General features: G+C 42.3%; 2 protein-coding genes across 2 annotated transcripts in view; one reads left to right on the top strand and one right to left on the bottom strand.

Annotated features, from left to right (window-relative positions):
• Positions 1-468: 468 nt before the first annotated feature.
• On the top strand, positions 469-3,739 carry rdh1 (retinol dehydrogenase 1; the record flags this gene model as incomplete). Its single annotated transcript, XM_041951068.1, has 5 exons — positions 469-540; positions 665-995; positions 2,090-2,348; positions 3,271-3,434; positions 3,516-3,739. Coding segments are annotated over 5 exons (1,050 nt in total), but the record flags the coding sequence as incomplete, so codon positions are not given.
• Positions 3,740-4,522: 783 nt separating this feature from the next.
• The window catches only part of lrp2a (low density lipoprotein receptor-related protein 2a), a 48,029-nt gene continuing 35,075 nt past the window's right edge, over positions 4,523-17,476 (bottom strand). The window contains exons 55-78 of the mRNA XM_041950067.1: positions 17,165-17,410; positions 16,791-16,919; positions 15,234-15,353; positions 12,049-12,165; positions 11,487-11,603; positions 11,155-11,292; positions 10,872-10,994; positions 10,636-10,764; positions 9,702-9,833; positions 9,448-9,579; positions 9,177-9,320; positions 8,915-9,080; positions 8,697-8,825; positions 8,358-8,581; positions 8,045-8,224; positions 7,418-7,537; positions 7,155-7,245; positions 6,953-7,020; positions 6,405-6,522; positions 6,184-6,304; positions 5,879-5,989; positions 5,286-5,402; positions 5,131-5,202; positions 4,523-5,042 (exon numbers count right to left, since the gene is read on the bottom strand). Of these exons, the coding sequence (XP_041806001.1) occupies positions 4,872-5,042; positions 5,131-5,202; positions 5,286-5,402; positions 5,879-5,989; positions 6,184-6,304; positions 6,405-6,522; positions 6,953-7,020; positions 7,155-7,245; positions 7,418-7,537; positions 8,045-8,224; positions 8,358-8,581; positions 8,697-8,825; positions 8,915-9,080; positions 9,177-9,320; positions 9,448-9,579; positions 9,702-9,833; positions 10,636-10,764; positions 10,872-10,994; positions 11,155-11,292; positions 11,487-11,603; positions 12,049-12,165; positions 15,234-15,353; positions 16,791-16,919; positions 17,165-17,410 (3,215 nt within the window). The 3' untranslated portion in view covers positions 4,523-4,871. The remainder of the gene's footprint in view (positions 5,043-5,130; positions 5,203-5,285; positions 5,403-5,878; positions 5,990-6,183; positions 6,305-6,404; positions 6,523-6,952; positions 7,021-7,154; positions 7,246-7,417; positions 7,538-8,044; positions 8,225-8,357; positions 8,582-8,696; positions 8,826-8,914; positions 9,081-9,176; positions 9,321-9,447; positions 9,580-9,701; positions 9,834-10,635; positions 10,765-10,871; positions 10,995-11,154; positions 11,293-11,486; positions 11,604-12,048; positions 12,166-15,233; positions 15,354-16,790; positions 16,920-17,164; positions 17,411-17,476) is intronic.

Below are 17,476 nucleotides of genomic sequence, written 5' to 3'. Positions count from 1 at the left end.
AAGCCTGCTTTTAGTTCAAAGTTGGAGACGTGTCTACTGTTTAGCTGCATTGCTGTAATGGACAAATGAGCCCACTAGGGGGCGCTGTAGCAAAATTAACTGTAGCTAGCTATAGAGGCAAACTGGTTGAACACACATCTATTTAGGATTATGCACCAAAGTACATTTTGACACAGGTGAATGGGTTTAAATGCATTATTTTATTATAAGCAGGTGTGTATGCTCAAGTTCAAACGGGGCATCAAGTTGCTCTTTAATGCTCTTAACATTTCAGCAGGGGTGTCAGTGGTGCCTAACCTCAGAGTTAATGTGATCATGCACATAATAAATGTGGGGCCTTTGGGGGCTTCTGTTGAAGGCGGGCTCAGCCTTTTTTATAGAGGAAGGGTTAATGAGGATGAGGTGGACATCACGGGCGTCAAAGTAAAGGCTATTCAGTGTAAATCTGTGTGTGATGCGAAATGATTTAAACCGAAGAAAAACATCTCAAGTTTTCCCTCTCAGGTGTCAACTGACAGTCTGACGTCATGTTTATTAGAGGTAAGCTTTATTTGCACTATATTCACCTCTTTTTTCACCATTTATATGTATATATATATATATATAAAAACTATTTGAGATATGAGGATTTGCAGAGGTCAGAGCTGTGGATTGTGTGTTTTAGGTAGCCCTGTCACACCTGGCCTTAACCTGTGCTCTACTCGTGGCCACTCTCGCCACAATCCGCTGGTACATCAGAGATTCCTACAAGGTCGGCGGCTTCAGCCAGAAGCACGTGTTCATCACGGGCTGTGACAGCGGCTTCGGGAATCTGCTGGCCAGACAGCTGGATGGAAAAGGTTTCCACGTCATAGCCGCATGTCTCACGGAGAAAGGTGCAGCGGGCCTGGCAGCGGCGGCCTCCCCCAGACTGAAGACCCTCCTGCTGGATGTTACAGACGGCGCGAGCATCAGGAGGGCGGTGGAGTTTGTGAGCAAAGAGGTCGGAGGGCGAGGTGAGCTGGGCGGACGGCAGGGGGTACACAGATAGGGTGCCAGCCGGAGGGAGGCACTGGAAGATAAAGAGGCAGCCTGGACCACCCTGTCATCAGCTCATCCTCCTCATCCTCCTGCTGCTGATGTGTTTAACACACCCTCTGTTTTGTTTTTAAGGAAATGCTTCAGAGTAAAGCTTCTTCATAAATCTGATCTACAGGTTGATTAAAAAAAAGAATAGATCCTGATTGCATTAGCAGCTTTTCATAGTCCAGAATCCATAATACTGAACGGTATTTTTGATATTATTCAATTTCAACAATGATTAGATAAGTGCCAATCCATCGTCATCATCTTCATCATCATCATCATTTGGGAAATATCCACCATATTTAAAGATATGTCTCATTAGTCTTCTGGTTCCATCAACATGAGATCGGTCAGTCTCAGCCAACACTTTTTACATAATTATGAGACAAGAACTTTTCAGAATCTGACTTTATTTGTCAGGAACATGCACATGCTGGTGAGGTGATGTAGGTGGTGTATGTACAGCAAAATAAAGAAAAATTAAAACAATGAGAATAAAGCAAGGTCATTTAAGACTAGAAGAGCAAAAATGTGTCATAGAAGTAAATATAAGAACATTGTACGGAAACTAGAGATTAGTCCATTAACAGGAGATTAATTCTTTGATGATCAATTAACCCCTCCTAGTCATTTTCCAAATAAAAATGCCAAACATTCTCTTCTTCCAGCTTCTTTAATATGAGGTTTGGATGCTCTTCTTTGTCATCTATGACGCAGTCAAGACCCAATACTTTACTACCATATAAATATAACTAACATGATTCTGATGAACCATCTGGTGTATCTGGTGAATAATTGACATTTTTCATATTTTTTTTTAACATTTTAAAGGCAAAATGATGAATCCATTAATTGAGAAAATGATGATGGCAGATTAATCAATAAAATAATCATTAGATGCGGGCCTACAGAGGGAGTATGGCTTTACTTAATGCGATTATAGAGATTAATGCAGCACTAATGCAGCGATGGACATGCTGTGAGTGAAGAAGCTGATATCAGCTCCCGCCTCTTTCCTCTGCAGGCCTGTGGGGTCTGGTGAATAACGCTGGCAGGTCCATCCCCGTCGGTCCAGCAGTATGGATGCAGCTGGAGGACTTCACAAAGGTTCTGGATGTGAATCTGATCGGGGTGATTGACGTGACCCTCCAGTTCCTGCCGCTGCTGAAAAAGGCCCAGGGCAGGGTGGTAAACGTGGCCAGTATTCTGGGCAGACTGTCTCTCACTGGTGGAGGATACTGCCTGTCCAAATGGGGAGTGGAAGCCTTCTCCGACTCCCTCAGGTAGTGGGATGTTTATCAATCATCTCTTAAGGTTAGGACATACTATTAAAGGGTTACTGGAAACAATAGAAACAATAGAAAAATAACACCAACATTACTGCTATCAACAATATCTACCTCTTATACCTGTTTTTGCCACCTCTAGAGAGGTAAGACCTCTGTCCTAATTAAAGCAAATTAAACTGGCAAACATGATTTTAATTTAGGTTTTTGTGTTGTAAAGTGATTGCCAGATACACAGATTATAGTCAGCGTTAGAGCTGATTCATACACAAAACATGGAACACCTCCAACAGAGACTTTTCAACATTTTAACTGGTTCCCAAACCAAAAAGCTCTATAGATTGATAGATCTGTGCTGGCATCAAAGGAAAGCTTATATATGCCAATATACTTGTACTGCTGGGCTGCACTCACAAGTTCCCCTTTTCTGTGCTCACTTCAGTCATGGCACTGATGCAGCAATGTAAAAATACTCACGGTTAGAAATAAAGATCCATTGTTTAAAAACCCCCACAAAAGTATCAGCAGTAAACTGCATCAAAAGTAAGGAAGAGATGTCCCCTGTGACTGATCTATTATTATTATTATTATTATTATTATTATTATTATTATTCAATGAATCAATCAATGTCTTAATTTTTAACAATGCATGTATATATATGCATGTGTAACTATAGCTTTCGAAGTGTAGGAGTAAAAAGTACAGTATTCCTCTCTGAAATGTGAAATAGAAGTACAAAGTAGCATGAAATGGAAATATTCAGGTCAAATTTGTTACTTTCTACGACTGCAAAAGGCTGACAATTAGCCTAATGTGCAAACTTTTTGAATATTACCATGATGACCTAAAAACATTTTTTAGAACAGAAGAATAAAAAATTGCATTAAAGAAACGGAATGGTCTGCTTTTTCTGCCCAGGAGGGACATGCAACGCTTTGGCATCAAAGTGAGCATTATTGAACCTGGCTTCTTCAAGACAGCTGTTACCCAGTTGGATCTCATCGAAGCTGACCTGAGGAGGCTGTGGAGCCGCCTCCCTCAAGCTGACAAAGACTCCTATGGACCGACATACTTTGAAGAATGTGAGTGGAGGAACAGGTGATTATTCAGCAACGGTGGGGCGTGAATATTGAATGTGTGCTTTCCTTTGTTTTTCCTGTCAGATCTGAAAGCTCAGAAATTCTCCATGGGCATCTTGTGCAGCCCAGACATCTCTAAAGTGACCCGGTGCATGGAGCACGCTCTGACAGCTCGCTTCCCACGCACGCGTTATGGTGCAGGCTGGGACGCCAAGCTTTTCTGGATTCCTCTGTCCTACTTACCTTCATTTGTATCAGACTTTGTCGTCAGAGTGCTTCTTCCTTCACCGACGGGTGACAGAAACTAAACCAGTCCCTCATTACAACCACTGCCGCTGTGAAATAGTTTGAGTGACAGATATTTTTGTTTGTGTGTGTGTATGCATGGCAAAAGCAATGCCAGAAAACATACTGTGACAATATAATTGAATAAAAGTGTCAAGACTGTGTTACAAAATAGGAAATTTATTCATTATTCATGTCTCAGCAGCAGCAATTTAAACCATGTGGGCATGTTGTGGATGATCACATATAAGAGATTTTATTTGTCCTCATTATGATTCAAAATAAATCATTCTGTGTAGTTAAGAATTTATTCACCGTGTTTATAAAACCACTGTCTACAACTGCATCCTCAGGTCGCGTGTTGCTCTTCAAGATAATCAACTACACAAATTCATCTACGTGTGACAAACATGGGCACGTTCAAGTATTGTTCCAAACAATTTTGGCCATTGTTCCAATATCATTACTTCAAAAAAAAAAAAAAAAAGAGAGATCATGTTGATTCAAAGTCATGGGAGTCAGGAAGACAAGGTACAAATTAGTTTGATTACAATAAGTATGCTTTGCGCACATTTCAGCTCATACCTTTGAAAAATGAATGGCATAAGTTAAAACCCAATTATTCTTGCCTTTATTTAGTTTCCCGCCCTGAAATGAGGTATATAAACATGACAGATGAACAAATACATCTTCAGTTTTGTTCAGTGGCAAAAAAAAAATATCATTACTCAACACATTTCTCTAACAACCTTCGATCATATAAGTACTGTACATTCAGAATGCAGCTCACTTCTTATGTGTGTTATTGTGTTTATGTTGAATTATTCATAGGATCTATTTCAAAGATATTTTCTGACAAAAAAAAAATCTTGCTGTTCAAATTTACAAATATACAACTTATTTATTAACATTTCTATCAGCAGCTTCAGTGCAAAGATTTACATATTGTACATCAGAATAAAGAAAACATTAACACAAGAATTGGCATAAGAAATGTCAGAAGGCATAGTCACAGCAGACCTTTTTCTTCATTCTATAGAAATGTTTCTCTTTCCTAAAACAATTTGGAGTTTTGTACACAGGCTGCATAAAAAAATAAATTCTGTGCAAAGTGTGTTTCTTTATTTGTTGCGATTCCCGTCTGTGAGAGAGGGGTTATACGTCGCTGTCCTCTTTCACGAGGTTGGCCGTGTCTTTGAAACTGTCCTCGGTTGGCGAGAAGGTGCTCGGGCGATCCCTCTTCTGAGGTTTGGCGGGGGGGACAAACGGAGATGGCTCAGGGGCAGAAGAGTCCCCACTGCTTCCCACAGGCTTTTCATCCTTCATCTGCAGAGCAACGCACAGGGTCAGCGAGCTGAAAGAATACCTGCACTCTCTGTCTGGTGACTGGTGTCTTAAAAATGTCCAAGCTTACCTCTGAATACGAAGGGTTTTCAAATGTGGTGCCCGGCTTTAATTTCCTCTTGAACAGGCTCCACTTTGACTCCTGCCGACAAACACAAACAGTGAGGCGGCGTCGCACTCGGCATACGTGGTTTTCTGCAGACATACTGTAACCAGGAGACTCACCTGCGCAGGTTTGGTGCTGACAGAAGTTGTGTTCACAATGCCCACGCTCTGGTCCCCGCGATACGCCGGGTTCACAAAGTTGTTTTCCAGCTGTTCACCGCTCATATTAACAGTCACCTGTTAAAGAAGTGCGATGTCAAGTCAGTTTCATCTGCCATGATGACTGAAATAAAGAAGTTAAGGAATAAAAGAAGAATCTGGTTCTCAAGTGACCTCTCAAACTTTGTTACATCTATAAATGTTATTCCTATCACTACTGTAAAATTGATCCTGAAAACAAACCCTTAGCATTATAAATCAAAGATTATTAGCTTCAGCAGAAATCCCACATCATAGCTGGCATCAAAATGTGTTCACACTGTATAATTCTGAGATGTCCTGCTTATAAACAGTCCAAATACTAGGTGAATACAGTAAAATGAAGTGCACTTTGCTGTGTACTGTAATATATCAGGATTTTAGAAAGAGGTTTCAATGTAAAACTTAATTAGTTTACCATCTGTTGGGTGGTGATCATCTGAGTTTATATGTGGCCATTCAAATGGTATGTCATGAAAATAAAAAATAAAATGTATTCATTCACATATGAGCACCTGTGTGGCATGAATCACAGCGGGATCACCGGACACTCCAGGAGCAGTGGCGTATAATGGGTTCTCAAATGTGATTGGCTGCCTCCCAGCTTCCATGGCAAAATTATCATCCTATGGGGATATTATATTGACAAGATTGTTTTTTGCATTCATTAAAAGACAACTGCTGCTGATACAAGTAGTTCTGGAGAGAATGCTAAAATGAAAGCTGTCAATAAATACACACAGAGCACTTTGTTTATGAGTCCAAAATGCTGACAGCACAGAAAATATTAAGTGCTAATAAGCATTCTGCCAGCACTCACCATCTGCATGGCTGTGTCAATGAAAGACACGCCGATGTGTGACGGTCCAAGGTCAACATTATCACCCGAGCGAAACGTCACCCCGTTCCCCGTATCACCAGACTTCACCAGGCTGCTGAGGCTGGACAAAAACAAAACACTCATGTTTGAACTTTAATCTAAATGCTGTGTAAGCACATTTTTCATACATAAGCACATGCAGTCTCAGAGAGACAGCGTACCTGGGTAGTTTGGGCATGGAGGGGATGAAAGATCCTGTTCGTTTGTAGTTGAGGAAAACTCCAACAGCCAAAGCTCCAGTAATCAGGATGATAATGACTGCCAGTAGAACAGCCACAGCTAAAGGGACAGTACAGAATATTTAGCTGTATGCATATCGGATACTTGCAATCAGGTGCATAAATATTCCTACTGTCTTAACATTTTGCTGACGATGTTCTTTGGATGACCCATTTAGTCTGCTAAACCATTAGAGAAGTTAAACAGTGATCAATTAAATTACTACTTGGCTATTTATTACGGAACTTTTAGCCAGTCTACATCTTCAGCAAATGCTGAGCCAAGTTGTTTTCTAAGCTGTTTTGTTGGCCTGAGTTTTTAGGTTAATAAGTGAGAAGGGTGACCTCATCACATTTGGCCTTGATCTGCTCCAGTAAAGCCAACAGATCATGATGGTTACTGTACAGCAGCTCCCACACGTCAACCAGTGCATGTGGGAAGGACTATACTGGACTGAATAACAAGTTAGATAACGGGTGAATTACAGTACCTGTTCCTGCCGGAGCGCCCCTTGACTTGCCCATCTCACAATAGCTGCCTACATAACCATATGGACATCTGCAGAAAGTCATGATGAACAGAATTTTCTCACATACAACATCTTGAAGCAATATTAGAAATATCAGGCATTACTGGATGTGACTGATGGGGAATCAATCAGTGGAGTAAATGGCACATACAACTAAACTCACTTGCACTTGGGCAGACCGCCTTCATCAGTGTAGCAGGTTCCACCATTCATGCATCTACATGCAGGGGGCATTGCAACAGGTGTCTCAATGGCTGCAGGAGCAAAAGCCAGGCATACACAGAGTGAACAACCATATCACACGACAGTTTCATAAAACCACACAGGAGCAGCCAGGCGCATGTGACGAAGGGATTCATAAATGCAAAATGAGATGCAACACGACACTAGAGTGCAGGCAGCAGACGCACTCAGGCTGCTGTTTACCTGCGTCACATTCATTGGAATCAAACTCCACCGGAGAGGACCCTTGCGGGCAGGCGCAGGTGTATCCGCCAGGCCGGAGGAGACAGAGGTGGCTGCACACATTCTTACAAGGGTTGGGTACTGAAGAGGAAAGTGCAAAAAGACTATTAGATTTTGTTCAGAAGAAAAGAAAGTCATTCTTGGTAATACCCTCTGAAATTACACCTTAAATAGCAAAACATGGCCTCTTTCTGTGAATTCAAATCATTCCTTTATTTAACTGTAGATTCTCGCTTCTAGACGCAGATGTTTTGAAGCAGTTCTTGTTTTGTATTAGTTGAGTCTAGAACGAAATCTTTGATTTAATTGGATTTGAAATTTTATTCATGATTTCATAACTGCATCTGTCAGGCTTTTGTGGCATATCTTCGTGTCTTACATTGTTTGTCTATAAATGTTATTCCTTGGCCAGGACAATCACATTTAAAACATAAATGCTGATTACTATGCTCTGCCCTATTCTATACTTTTTGGTTTGAAGTAGTAAGAGTATATTTACTACTATAATCTGCCTAAAACATGACACACAAGAGTACAATATTTCTCTTATTCTAAACCATCATTATATGAATCCCTCTGTGTTCTGACCTGTCTGGTTGTGTCGGTGCTCCTGGTAAATGCGGACTTGAGTCAGCCAGGGATTGATGGTTAGAACTTTGACTTTATTTCCGTTGCCAAACTTGTTAGTTCTCCACACTTCGCCTTTCTCCTTTGTTGTCCAGTACACGTGCCCCTCAAACACATCCAGGCTGTAGGGATGTCCGATGTCTAAAACAGAGAAAACACAGTACTTAAATGCATATTTTGAATGAAACACTTGATATATTAGCGCCACTCATACAAAACTTCATTTGTGTTTGTATTTCTGCAGGTTGGCTGTCCTACATCTCAGTCTCCTGACCTCCTGATATGACGATCTTCCTGTCTGTGCCATCAGGCTTCATGGACTCAATGATGTTTTCTTTGGAGTCACACCAGTAGATCCTATTTCCATTCAGGTAATCCAGAGTCAGCCCAGTAGGCCAGCCCAGGTCCTCCTCCTTCACCAGCACCTGTCTGTGCTGACCATCCATCCATGCCGATTCTATTCTGGGTTTCCTGCCCCAGTCTGTCCAGTACATCATTCTGTCGGCACAGAAATAATCACAGACAAAAAATATAATTCTTCATACAGTGTAAAGCAACAAAGGATGTAAAAATATTACATATTTTTTACACTGACAATTCTACAGCCTCATACCCGAGTGATGGATTGACAATAATAGCAGCGGGCTGGTCGAGGTCTGTGTGGATCAACCACTTCCTGTACCGGCCATCTAGTTTGGCCACTTCAATTCGATTGGTGCCTGAATCTGTCCAGTAAATGTGCCTGTAAAAGGTCATATATACATATTGAGCAACTGAACAAAATCTAGAGTGAATTTCTGCAATGGTTAAGTATTAATCTTGATGAATTACCCGCCAACCCAGTCCAAAGCGATGCCATCGGGATTAGCAATGTATCTCAGGTTCAGATCCACCTCTTTCACAGGGTTGTTGCCGTGATCATTAAAGGTGGTCATGTAGGCGCGTTTGATAGAGCCAAACTCAGATCCCCGACCCAGAACTGTCCAGTACACAATACCTAAAGCAGACCAGGGGATAAAGGTTATCCAAACTTATAGACTTTGTTGCTTTTATATTCACTGTAACATTTAAATGTTTATAGTAGAAATCTTACTGAGTCCTTGTCCCTCTGGATCCCAGAGGTAGTCTAAGGCTTGGATGTGCTCAGCGTTGTCCACATAGTCTGAATACTGCTCCGAGGACAGGTTGAAACGACGGATGCGAACGTTATCTGGCAGAAGCAGCACGGGTGGGTTTCCTACACAGTACAGAAAGTGAGGTGTGGTGAACGCTGTTAGCAATGTCAACTCAGTTTCGCTTAACTCGCTAATTTAACGGAACATTTGTGAAGATTTTTCTCCTGCGTGTGAATGAAGAGCTCTTACCCTGGGCAGCACACTCTGTCCCATGTGGCTCACCAAAAGAGAGAAAGCCTTCAGCACAAAAACACTCGTAGCTGCCCTTTGTGTTCTTGCACTCCTGAGGACACGTGCCATACACCTCACACTCATTCACATCTGTTTTCAAAGGTAGAAGAAATGAAGAAGAAGAAAAAAACAGAAAAATGTGAGTTGAATGTAGAGAAACACTCTGTTAGTGTTAAAATGGATGACTAATGACTAATTGATGGGTGTTTTACCTTCACAGGTGTGTCTTTCTGTCGTTCTGGGCTTGTAGCCGGGCCTGCATGAACAGAGCAAGCCTCCCTCCGTCAGGTCGGTGCAGTTGTGTTCACAGATGTTGTCACTGCATGTGTGCCCACTGCCATGGTCTGACAGGAGCACATATAAAAACACACTGAATGTCAAACTAGAGACTCATGGAGGTAAATGTTTTTTTCTCACAGTATTTCCTGTTTTCTTTCAGTTAACCCCTTGACGCCGATTGTCGTGAATTTGCATCATACCGCTTTAATCCACATTGCAGCCGAATCGTGCATGCATTCCTCTAATGCCGGTTTGTACATATTCAACACACACCTAGGAACCTTTTGCAAGCACTGGTTTCTCGTCAGACCGGTCAAAGTGAAAGGACCCCTGTTCTAATTGTTGTTACAATGTAATGGTTGTAAGCCAATTTTTGGCTGTTTTGATGAAATAAATACATTTTGAATACACAAAAAAAAGGTTTTTACTGCATTTAAGCATTGAAAAAAGTGGACATATACTGTTTGTTTGAACCCTATTCTAGTTGGTGAACCTACCTAAATTTATACCTATTGTATGTGTACAGAAAAATTAACAAACTCTTAATGTAGGATCAATTTGAAAGCAAAAACACAAAATATTAATTTTTCAATATAATTCGAAATAAATTCAGGCGTCAAGGCGTTAAGTGTAAGTCAATATAAAGGACTGGAGTGGTTCAATGCATTACAGTCATGGTTGTGGTACTCTTCATTTAACTTAGTACAAATGGTAAGACTAAAGTGGTAAAGGATCAAGCCAAGCAAGGTAAGTACTACATGCATAAAAGAATGCTGAACCCGTGATGCTGAATATTAATGGGGAACTTATTGGGGCGTAGCTAACAATTGTCATCCCTACAAATATACTCTTTGTTAATGTACTCACGGCAGCCAAGCTCGTCGGACTGGTCTCCACAGTCATCATAATCATCACAGGCATACTGCAGAGGGATGCACTGTCCATTGCTGCATTTGTACTCATCGTCTGTACAGGGTCCATGAGTGGGGTTTTGGCCTTCACGGAGAGAAATATGTCAACTCAAGAGATGCTGCAGATGCATGCAATTATGATCAACGAAGAAAAATACAGAATGAGCAGGTTCATGAGGTCATCAGACTTACAGTTTTCCTGTCTCTCATCAGAGCCGTCACCACAGTCATCAACAGAGTTGCAGAGCTCGTGGCTGTAGATGCAGCGGTTGTTGTCACAGCGGAAACGGAACGGAGTCTCACACTGAATTTCCACTGTGTATGAACAGAAACAGCCAGATCAAGAAAACCTTCCAGCACATTCAGCAGATCCACTCACAGATAGTCATTAAACATTAAGTGTGATGTTAGCCTGGGCAGGACAATTTGGCAAGAATTTAATAAGCTTTGGTTTTGTGTGCGCTGGACTTCTTACAGCAGAGGTGAAGCTCCTCGTCTGAATTGTCTCCACAGTCGTTGTCTCCGTCACATTTCCAATGAGGCTGGACGCATACGTGGTTCTTGCACTCAAACAGGAAGGGGGGGCAGTACGTGCCGTTGGGAAAGCGGGTTGCTAAAAGTCAGAACCGTTCTGTTAAACTCAAGTTTGTAACCAAACTCACTATTTTCAATCCTAATTAGGCCGAGAACAGAGGACGGCAAAAAAAGAACACATGCATGCTATATTCACTTATATTAAAACGCTCTTTCTGTGATGAGGACAATAATAATTATCACAGGGAAAACTGTTCATTGCAGGACACTCACGACAAGTCATCTCATCCGTATAGTCCAAACAGTCGGGATTGCCATCACATTTGAAGCGTTCGGCGATACAGTGTCCACTGCTGCACTGGAAGTAACCGGGATGACAAGTCCGCAACTCTGCAACAACAGCCAAACAAGCACAAGACGTAGCATGACTTCACATAAATGCTAGGAGGAAACGGGGAGCACTAGTTCTGTCATAACTACAGTAAAGGCACATATAGCAACTAGAATGAAAGACCGCATCCCAAATCCCTACAATTCTTTCTTTATTCCTACATGGGAAATACTATTATTTTATGTGTCTCATCTAGAATAACTTCAAGATATGTCACATCGAGAGAGACTTGAACTTCTAAATCACTGATCTGTCCTTCATTCTATCAGCACTGTCAGGAAAAAGCAGAGTACAGCAGAGTGAATAAACTATTTTTGAATAGATGACTATTGGTGGTCCTGTCTGTCTATGCTATGCTTCAAGACGTTCAGTTTTATTGCCTCTTTGTTTAGTGCAGCCCTCCGTTACTCACAAACATCCAGCCAACAAAGAGCCTCCACTTACCACAGTCCCTTTCATCCGAGTTGTCCTCACAGTCGTTGTCATGGTCACAGACCCAACGGTCAGGAATGCAGCGCAGATTATCACAACGAAACTCGCTCTCTGTGCACGCGCGTGGAGCTGAGGGAAAATACGAAAACAGAAGTTAAACGGTGTGGATCAAGCAAACATGGAAATTTTTGTTCATGTCAAATGTCCAGAAAACCAACACAGACACATCAATCAGAGGGATGTCAAAAGCTTATGTGTGTCTTGAATTTAACTTTGACACCGTTCTCAAAGCTGTCAAGGGTTTTTAAATGCTGTCTATTATTTTTCTCCATATTATGACATAAAACACCAACACTATCACAAGTTGTATTTGCAGCATTACTCTGAACCGTGAACTGACACTCACTCACACCTTCTTCCTGACCTTAATATTATCAGTGTGCTAAAAACACTGACATCTCTTGTTTTTTGGGCTCATTCATTTGACTGTGTCGTGATTCGATCTGCAAGCTTGGTCTTATCTTTCCAAGTCGGTGTATCACCATAGCCCCCATAAAAAAAAAGCATCCTAATCAAAGAATAACTAAATTCTAAATTCTTAAATTAATTTTAAACTTTGATCAACTTTTTCAGTTAGAAGAGAGAGAAAAACAAAGCAAAGAAGAGCAAACAATTAAAGAAAGGAAAAAGTGTTTGAGGCAGATTGGAAGGCATATGCATACTAGTTATAGGAAGCAAATATTAGGGACAGAAAACAGAAGGCAGGGACAGATTCAAAAACATCTACGTCTCAGTGCCTCAAACTGGACCTGATCTGGACTCAGCTCTGAGCAGCGCTATCCAGGCCTCAGCACCGTGGAAGGGTTGTTAGGAGGATCAAGCCCAGCACACCAGACTCAACTCGGCACCATCTTCAGAAAGCAGCAAGCAACCACACCACTGGTCAAAGTGGCTGCAGGTTGTGGACACACTCGTTTGATCGACAGGCCATGGACATACAACGACATGAAAGAGGCCATTTCTCACCTCCCTCTAGTCCAATATAGGGGGCGGAATATGCAGCACAACTCAAAGCCTTCGGTCAGCAGTTTAGACCAAAAATCTCCCAAAAAATGAACAGAGACTGACACTGAAGACAACACCTAGTATGCAGCCATAATGACGACCACAAGGAAAGTGACCAGTAAGAGCTGCTATGTTTGTGTGGGGTTGGCACCACACCACCCGTAAAACCATGCCCACTAAATGTCTCAGACACACTAGGAGTCATGGTGGCCTTTACTTTGGGCATTTCTCTGCAAAATAGGACAGTGAAGGCCATAACTTTATAAAATAAAGCAAGGAAACATGTCTCAGGTGGCGCATCAAGGAGTTCATCAGCCTATCGTAATGGTAAATCTCATAAGCCAGGCAGGGACTGTTTGTTTCACCAGACAGTGCTTCACACCAGAAGATCATGGAAACGAACAGTCACAGTCATGTGTGCTGACATGGAACAATGCAGTCACAGAGTCACCCCATTTAACCTAACTAACAGTGTCAACCTACGTCAGCCGGTGCATGATAACCCTTACCACTCTTGATAACCCTATTTACAATGCCTTACAGTGGTTGCTGCCGTCTGTCGCCATGCTGCCTAACCTCATACCACAACCACTATACTCATTATTATATACCACACAGAGGAAAGCGCTCCACAGTGAATGTCACTGGTGGAGAAAGGGGTTGGTGGTTTCCTTCCCTGGTGGGGAAGTAAACAATGCACATAAGATAGACAAGATCACCTTGGAACTGGAAAACATGACAGCCCTGGTAGCAACTGGTTTGTCTGTGCACTCCCCTAGCAAACAGGGCCTCAGAAATTTGGCCCTGCAGAATGGGATGGTACTTGGTATAATGCTCGCCAGCCAAGGAAGAGTTTGCCATATCAGTTGGACCGACTGCTGCACATACTTTCGGGACATTTCAGGTAGCATGACTCATGTTTGTGTTGTTTGACTTTGTGGTCCCAGCTGACTGTAGGCGGTTTGGAAGCCTGATGAAACTGTTAACACCCCTGTTGATTATTATCAAGATGTTTGCATTATTGGTATGTTGTGTTTTCCCTTCTGCTAAGGCCATGATTGCCTCTCTGAATAAATCTATGGTTGGGCAACATGTGAAACTGCCACAGAAACTGATTTTTTCCCCACCTCCAGAGTGGACCCCAATATTTTACAATGAAGATGATTTTGTTTATATGCTTAGCTGTAATCACATGAAATCGTGTTTTACTGATTCTTTCTGTGCACCATTGTGCTAATGATAGTGATAATAGTAAAGTTGATCATTATGGTTGATGTGGATTTTACTTATGATTATGATTAATGCAGAATTTGCATTTGTGAGCACAGAACGCTCACAAAATAAAATTTCTAAACCCAATGTACTTTTGCACTTTGTCACAGTGGCCAAGCAGAAAATGTGAAGAAACCTTACGTTTTTCTACCAGATCAAGACAGTGTGTAACTCACACCCTCTCCCTGACCTTGCAATCGCCAGTGTGTGTAAAACGTTTGACATCTCCTGTGCTTTAGGCTCATTTGCTCGGCTCATTCATTTGACTGAGTTGTGAGTCCATCTCCAGATGCTGAATTAAACTTACAGAAAGACAAGATTTGACTTTGTGTTTTAATTGACAGAAGTTGCCACCACAGTTCACTGGAGACTCTCTTGGCATCAGCAGCGCTGCAACAAGGGGAGAGGTATCACCATGATTCAACCCCAGTTACCGTTTCTCTGTTGAGAAGCTACATTATTGCTATTATCAGGCATGTTCTCAGACATGTTTAAATTCTCCAGGGCAAAGGGTGACAGACTCCTTTCACTCCCTCCTTCTGACACACCGAGGACAGCCTGTTTCTCTAGCAGCTGATAAGACAAGCTCTCTCAGCACTCCGCTGTCGGCAGAAGTGTTGAGCTTCTTACAAATCCTCCCTGTTGTCTGATAGAATGATAGCAGGGCTATTCTTCACCATAAACACTCTATTTTCATTTAGACAATTCACATGAGCTATGCTAAAATCCCACAATAAACCTACTTAAATGACACTTAGATGACATCACAACAGCGCACCCAGCTTTTCACTGTACACACTCTCATCAGAGCCCTCAAACGCAACTGAATAATGTAACTTTATACAGAGAACAGCACTCACAGCAGCTGCGTTCATCAGAGTTGTCCCCGCAGTCGTCGTCGCCGTCACACCTCCATCTCAGTGGGATGCAGCGGTGGTTGTCACAGGAGAAGTCTCCGTTAGGATCACAGGTCACTTCATCTGGGAAAGGAGCAGGTACATTAAACTGGACATCGTTTCAAACCATTGCTTCAACGAAGTATATCTTTTGTACATGCTCTGTCTAGGAGTGCCTGAATAATGTTCATTTCTGTGATCTTTGTTTTTTTTAACTAACGCACCGTAAGGTTCCCTGGCCTGCAGGCAAAACATGAAAATAGGCAAATAGGCATATGATGCTTTGAACTAAAGATATTTAATGTGATTTGTTCCATATAATTACCAGAAAATATAGCATGATGCTACATGAGAAAATACAATTAGCAGCATAAAAAATAATTACCTAGTTTAAATCTGTTAGATGCACTGGCTCAGTCTTTTAGGTAGCATGAATTTATACTATTTAGGCAAGTTGACCATTATTTATATGCTATATTTCACACCCAGGGAAAAACACAATGTGCTTTAAACACGTCAAACTTTGAATGAACCAGTGAGAACTAGAAACTCTCACTGCTGAAACTGTGTTTTACATCCAGCAGTCAGAAATGAGAAAAGATGATGCCGCTCTGGTAGATAATTATATTAATAAGAGCAACAACACCACAATACCACTGGAAATTGTTAGGCATTGGAGTCGTGATGAAACTGTCAGTTTGAAAAGAAAGGCATCCTGTTTTTTTTAATTAAACTGCAATCGTAATAGAGGGGGGGAGGCAGCATGCTTAGGACAGATGGGTGACCTCTATCCATGCCAGTATGTGTCTGTAGAGGATAAGACTGCAGGAGATGAGAAGCACAGACGGGAGAGGAGTGGAGGAGAGCTAGTCTGAGCCGTCTCTACCACACAGTGCTGGGGGTCAAAGATAGCGCAGTGTTAGCCAGTCCTGCCCTCCTAGCCCTCCACCTGGCCCATCTGCTACATTCTTACAGGAAGATTAGCACGGATCTCCCGTCCTGCACGGGCATGGCACTAATGGAGTGAGGGCCTCCGATAAGAGACGGGAGGGCCGCAGCGAGTGTGTTTGGATCGTAGCAAAGTACAAAGAGACTTGTGTGAACCCTGCCCCCACGCAAGGACAGAGCAGCAACGCACACATGAACACACATATACTTAGACCCATACCACTGGACAGCTCATAAATCTGTGGTGCTCTCAGAGAGAGGCAAATGGCGGGGGAGGGTGAGTGGTGAGACCCTCTCCATCAGCACCTCCCACTACCTCACTGTGTAATGTTCCACAGGAGGCTGAGGTGTTGGCTAATTGCCCTTCACTCCCTCCTTGAACGCAAAATCTGGAGTTCATGCTGTAAATTTTTTAATCCTCTGAGATCACTGGAATTATCTTTCTCTCAGCAAATAAACAGATGACTTGATCGACCAGGAAAGCTTTAACGTAAGGTTTGAGAACAGTCCTCAAATCACTGCGATGTGAACAGAACCTCGGTTCTGACACAAGAAAGGCTGTCACGCACTCACCACAGCCCTGCTCGTCACTGTTGTCTCTGCAGTCGTTGTGGCCATTGCAAACAGACCACAGTGGCACACAGCGGTAGTTGGTCTTGCAGTCAAACTCTGTGTGGTTGTCACATAGATATGTCGGCCCCACTGTGGAGAAAACGCAGCAGTAAGTAAAGGAGACGAAGACTCGTGCACTTTTTTAAACATCAAAATACACTTAATGCCAAAATTAGTCACACTTTAAGGTTAGTTTAAGCTTGATGTAATGTGTGCCTCCATCCCAATCAAATTTTCTTCTCTAATACAACATAGACTGAGATTGAGCCCTTGTGCAATTAAAGAAATACCCACAAGTAGCGCAAAAAAGGAGAAAGAAACTGTTCATTACTCACTGCACTCCTCTAATGGTTCATCAGAGTTGTCACCACAATCATCATCAACATCACATTTCCAGCTCTGGGGGATACAGCGTCCATTGCGGCACTTGAACTGTCCCGGGCGGCACGTCCTGGTGGAGCAGTGGGTGGGGTCTTCATCAGACTGATCACCACAGTCGTCCTCACCATCGCACTGCCATGACTCAGGGATACACCGCTTATTTGCGCACTGCCACTGGTGGGTTTCACACTGGTGGGTAGCTGGAAGGAAGACAAGTCAAATCAGTTGACCAGAACAAGTTTTGACATTTAGTCATAAGAAACAGA

This window comes from Chelmon rostratus, chromosome 13 (assembly GCF_017976325.1).
Source record: "Chelmon rostratus isolate fCheRos1 chromosome 13, fCheRos1.pri, whole genome shotgun sequence".
NCBI classification, from domain to species: Eukaryota; Metazoa; Chordata; class Actinopteri; order Chaetodontiformes; family Chaetodontidae; genus Chelmon; species Chelmon rostratus.
Note: the sequence above shows the minus strand (reverse complement) of the source record. Positions and strands in the feature narration are given on the sequence as shown.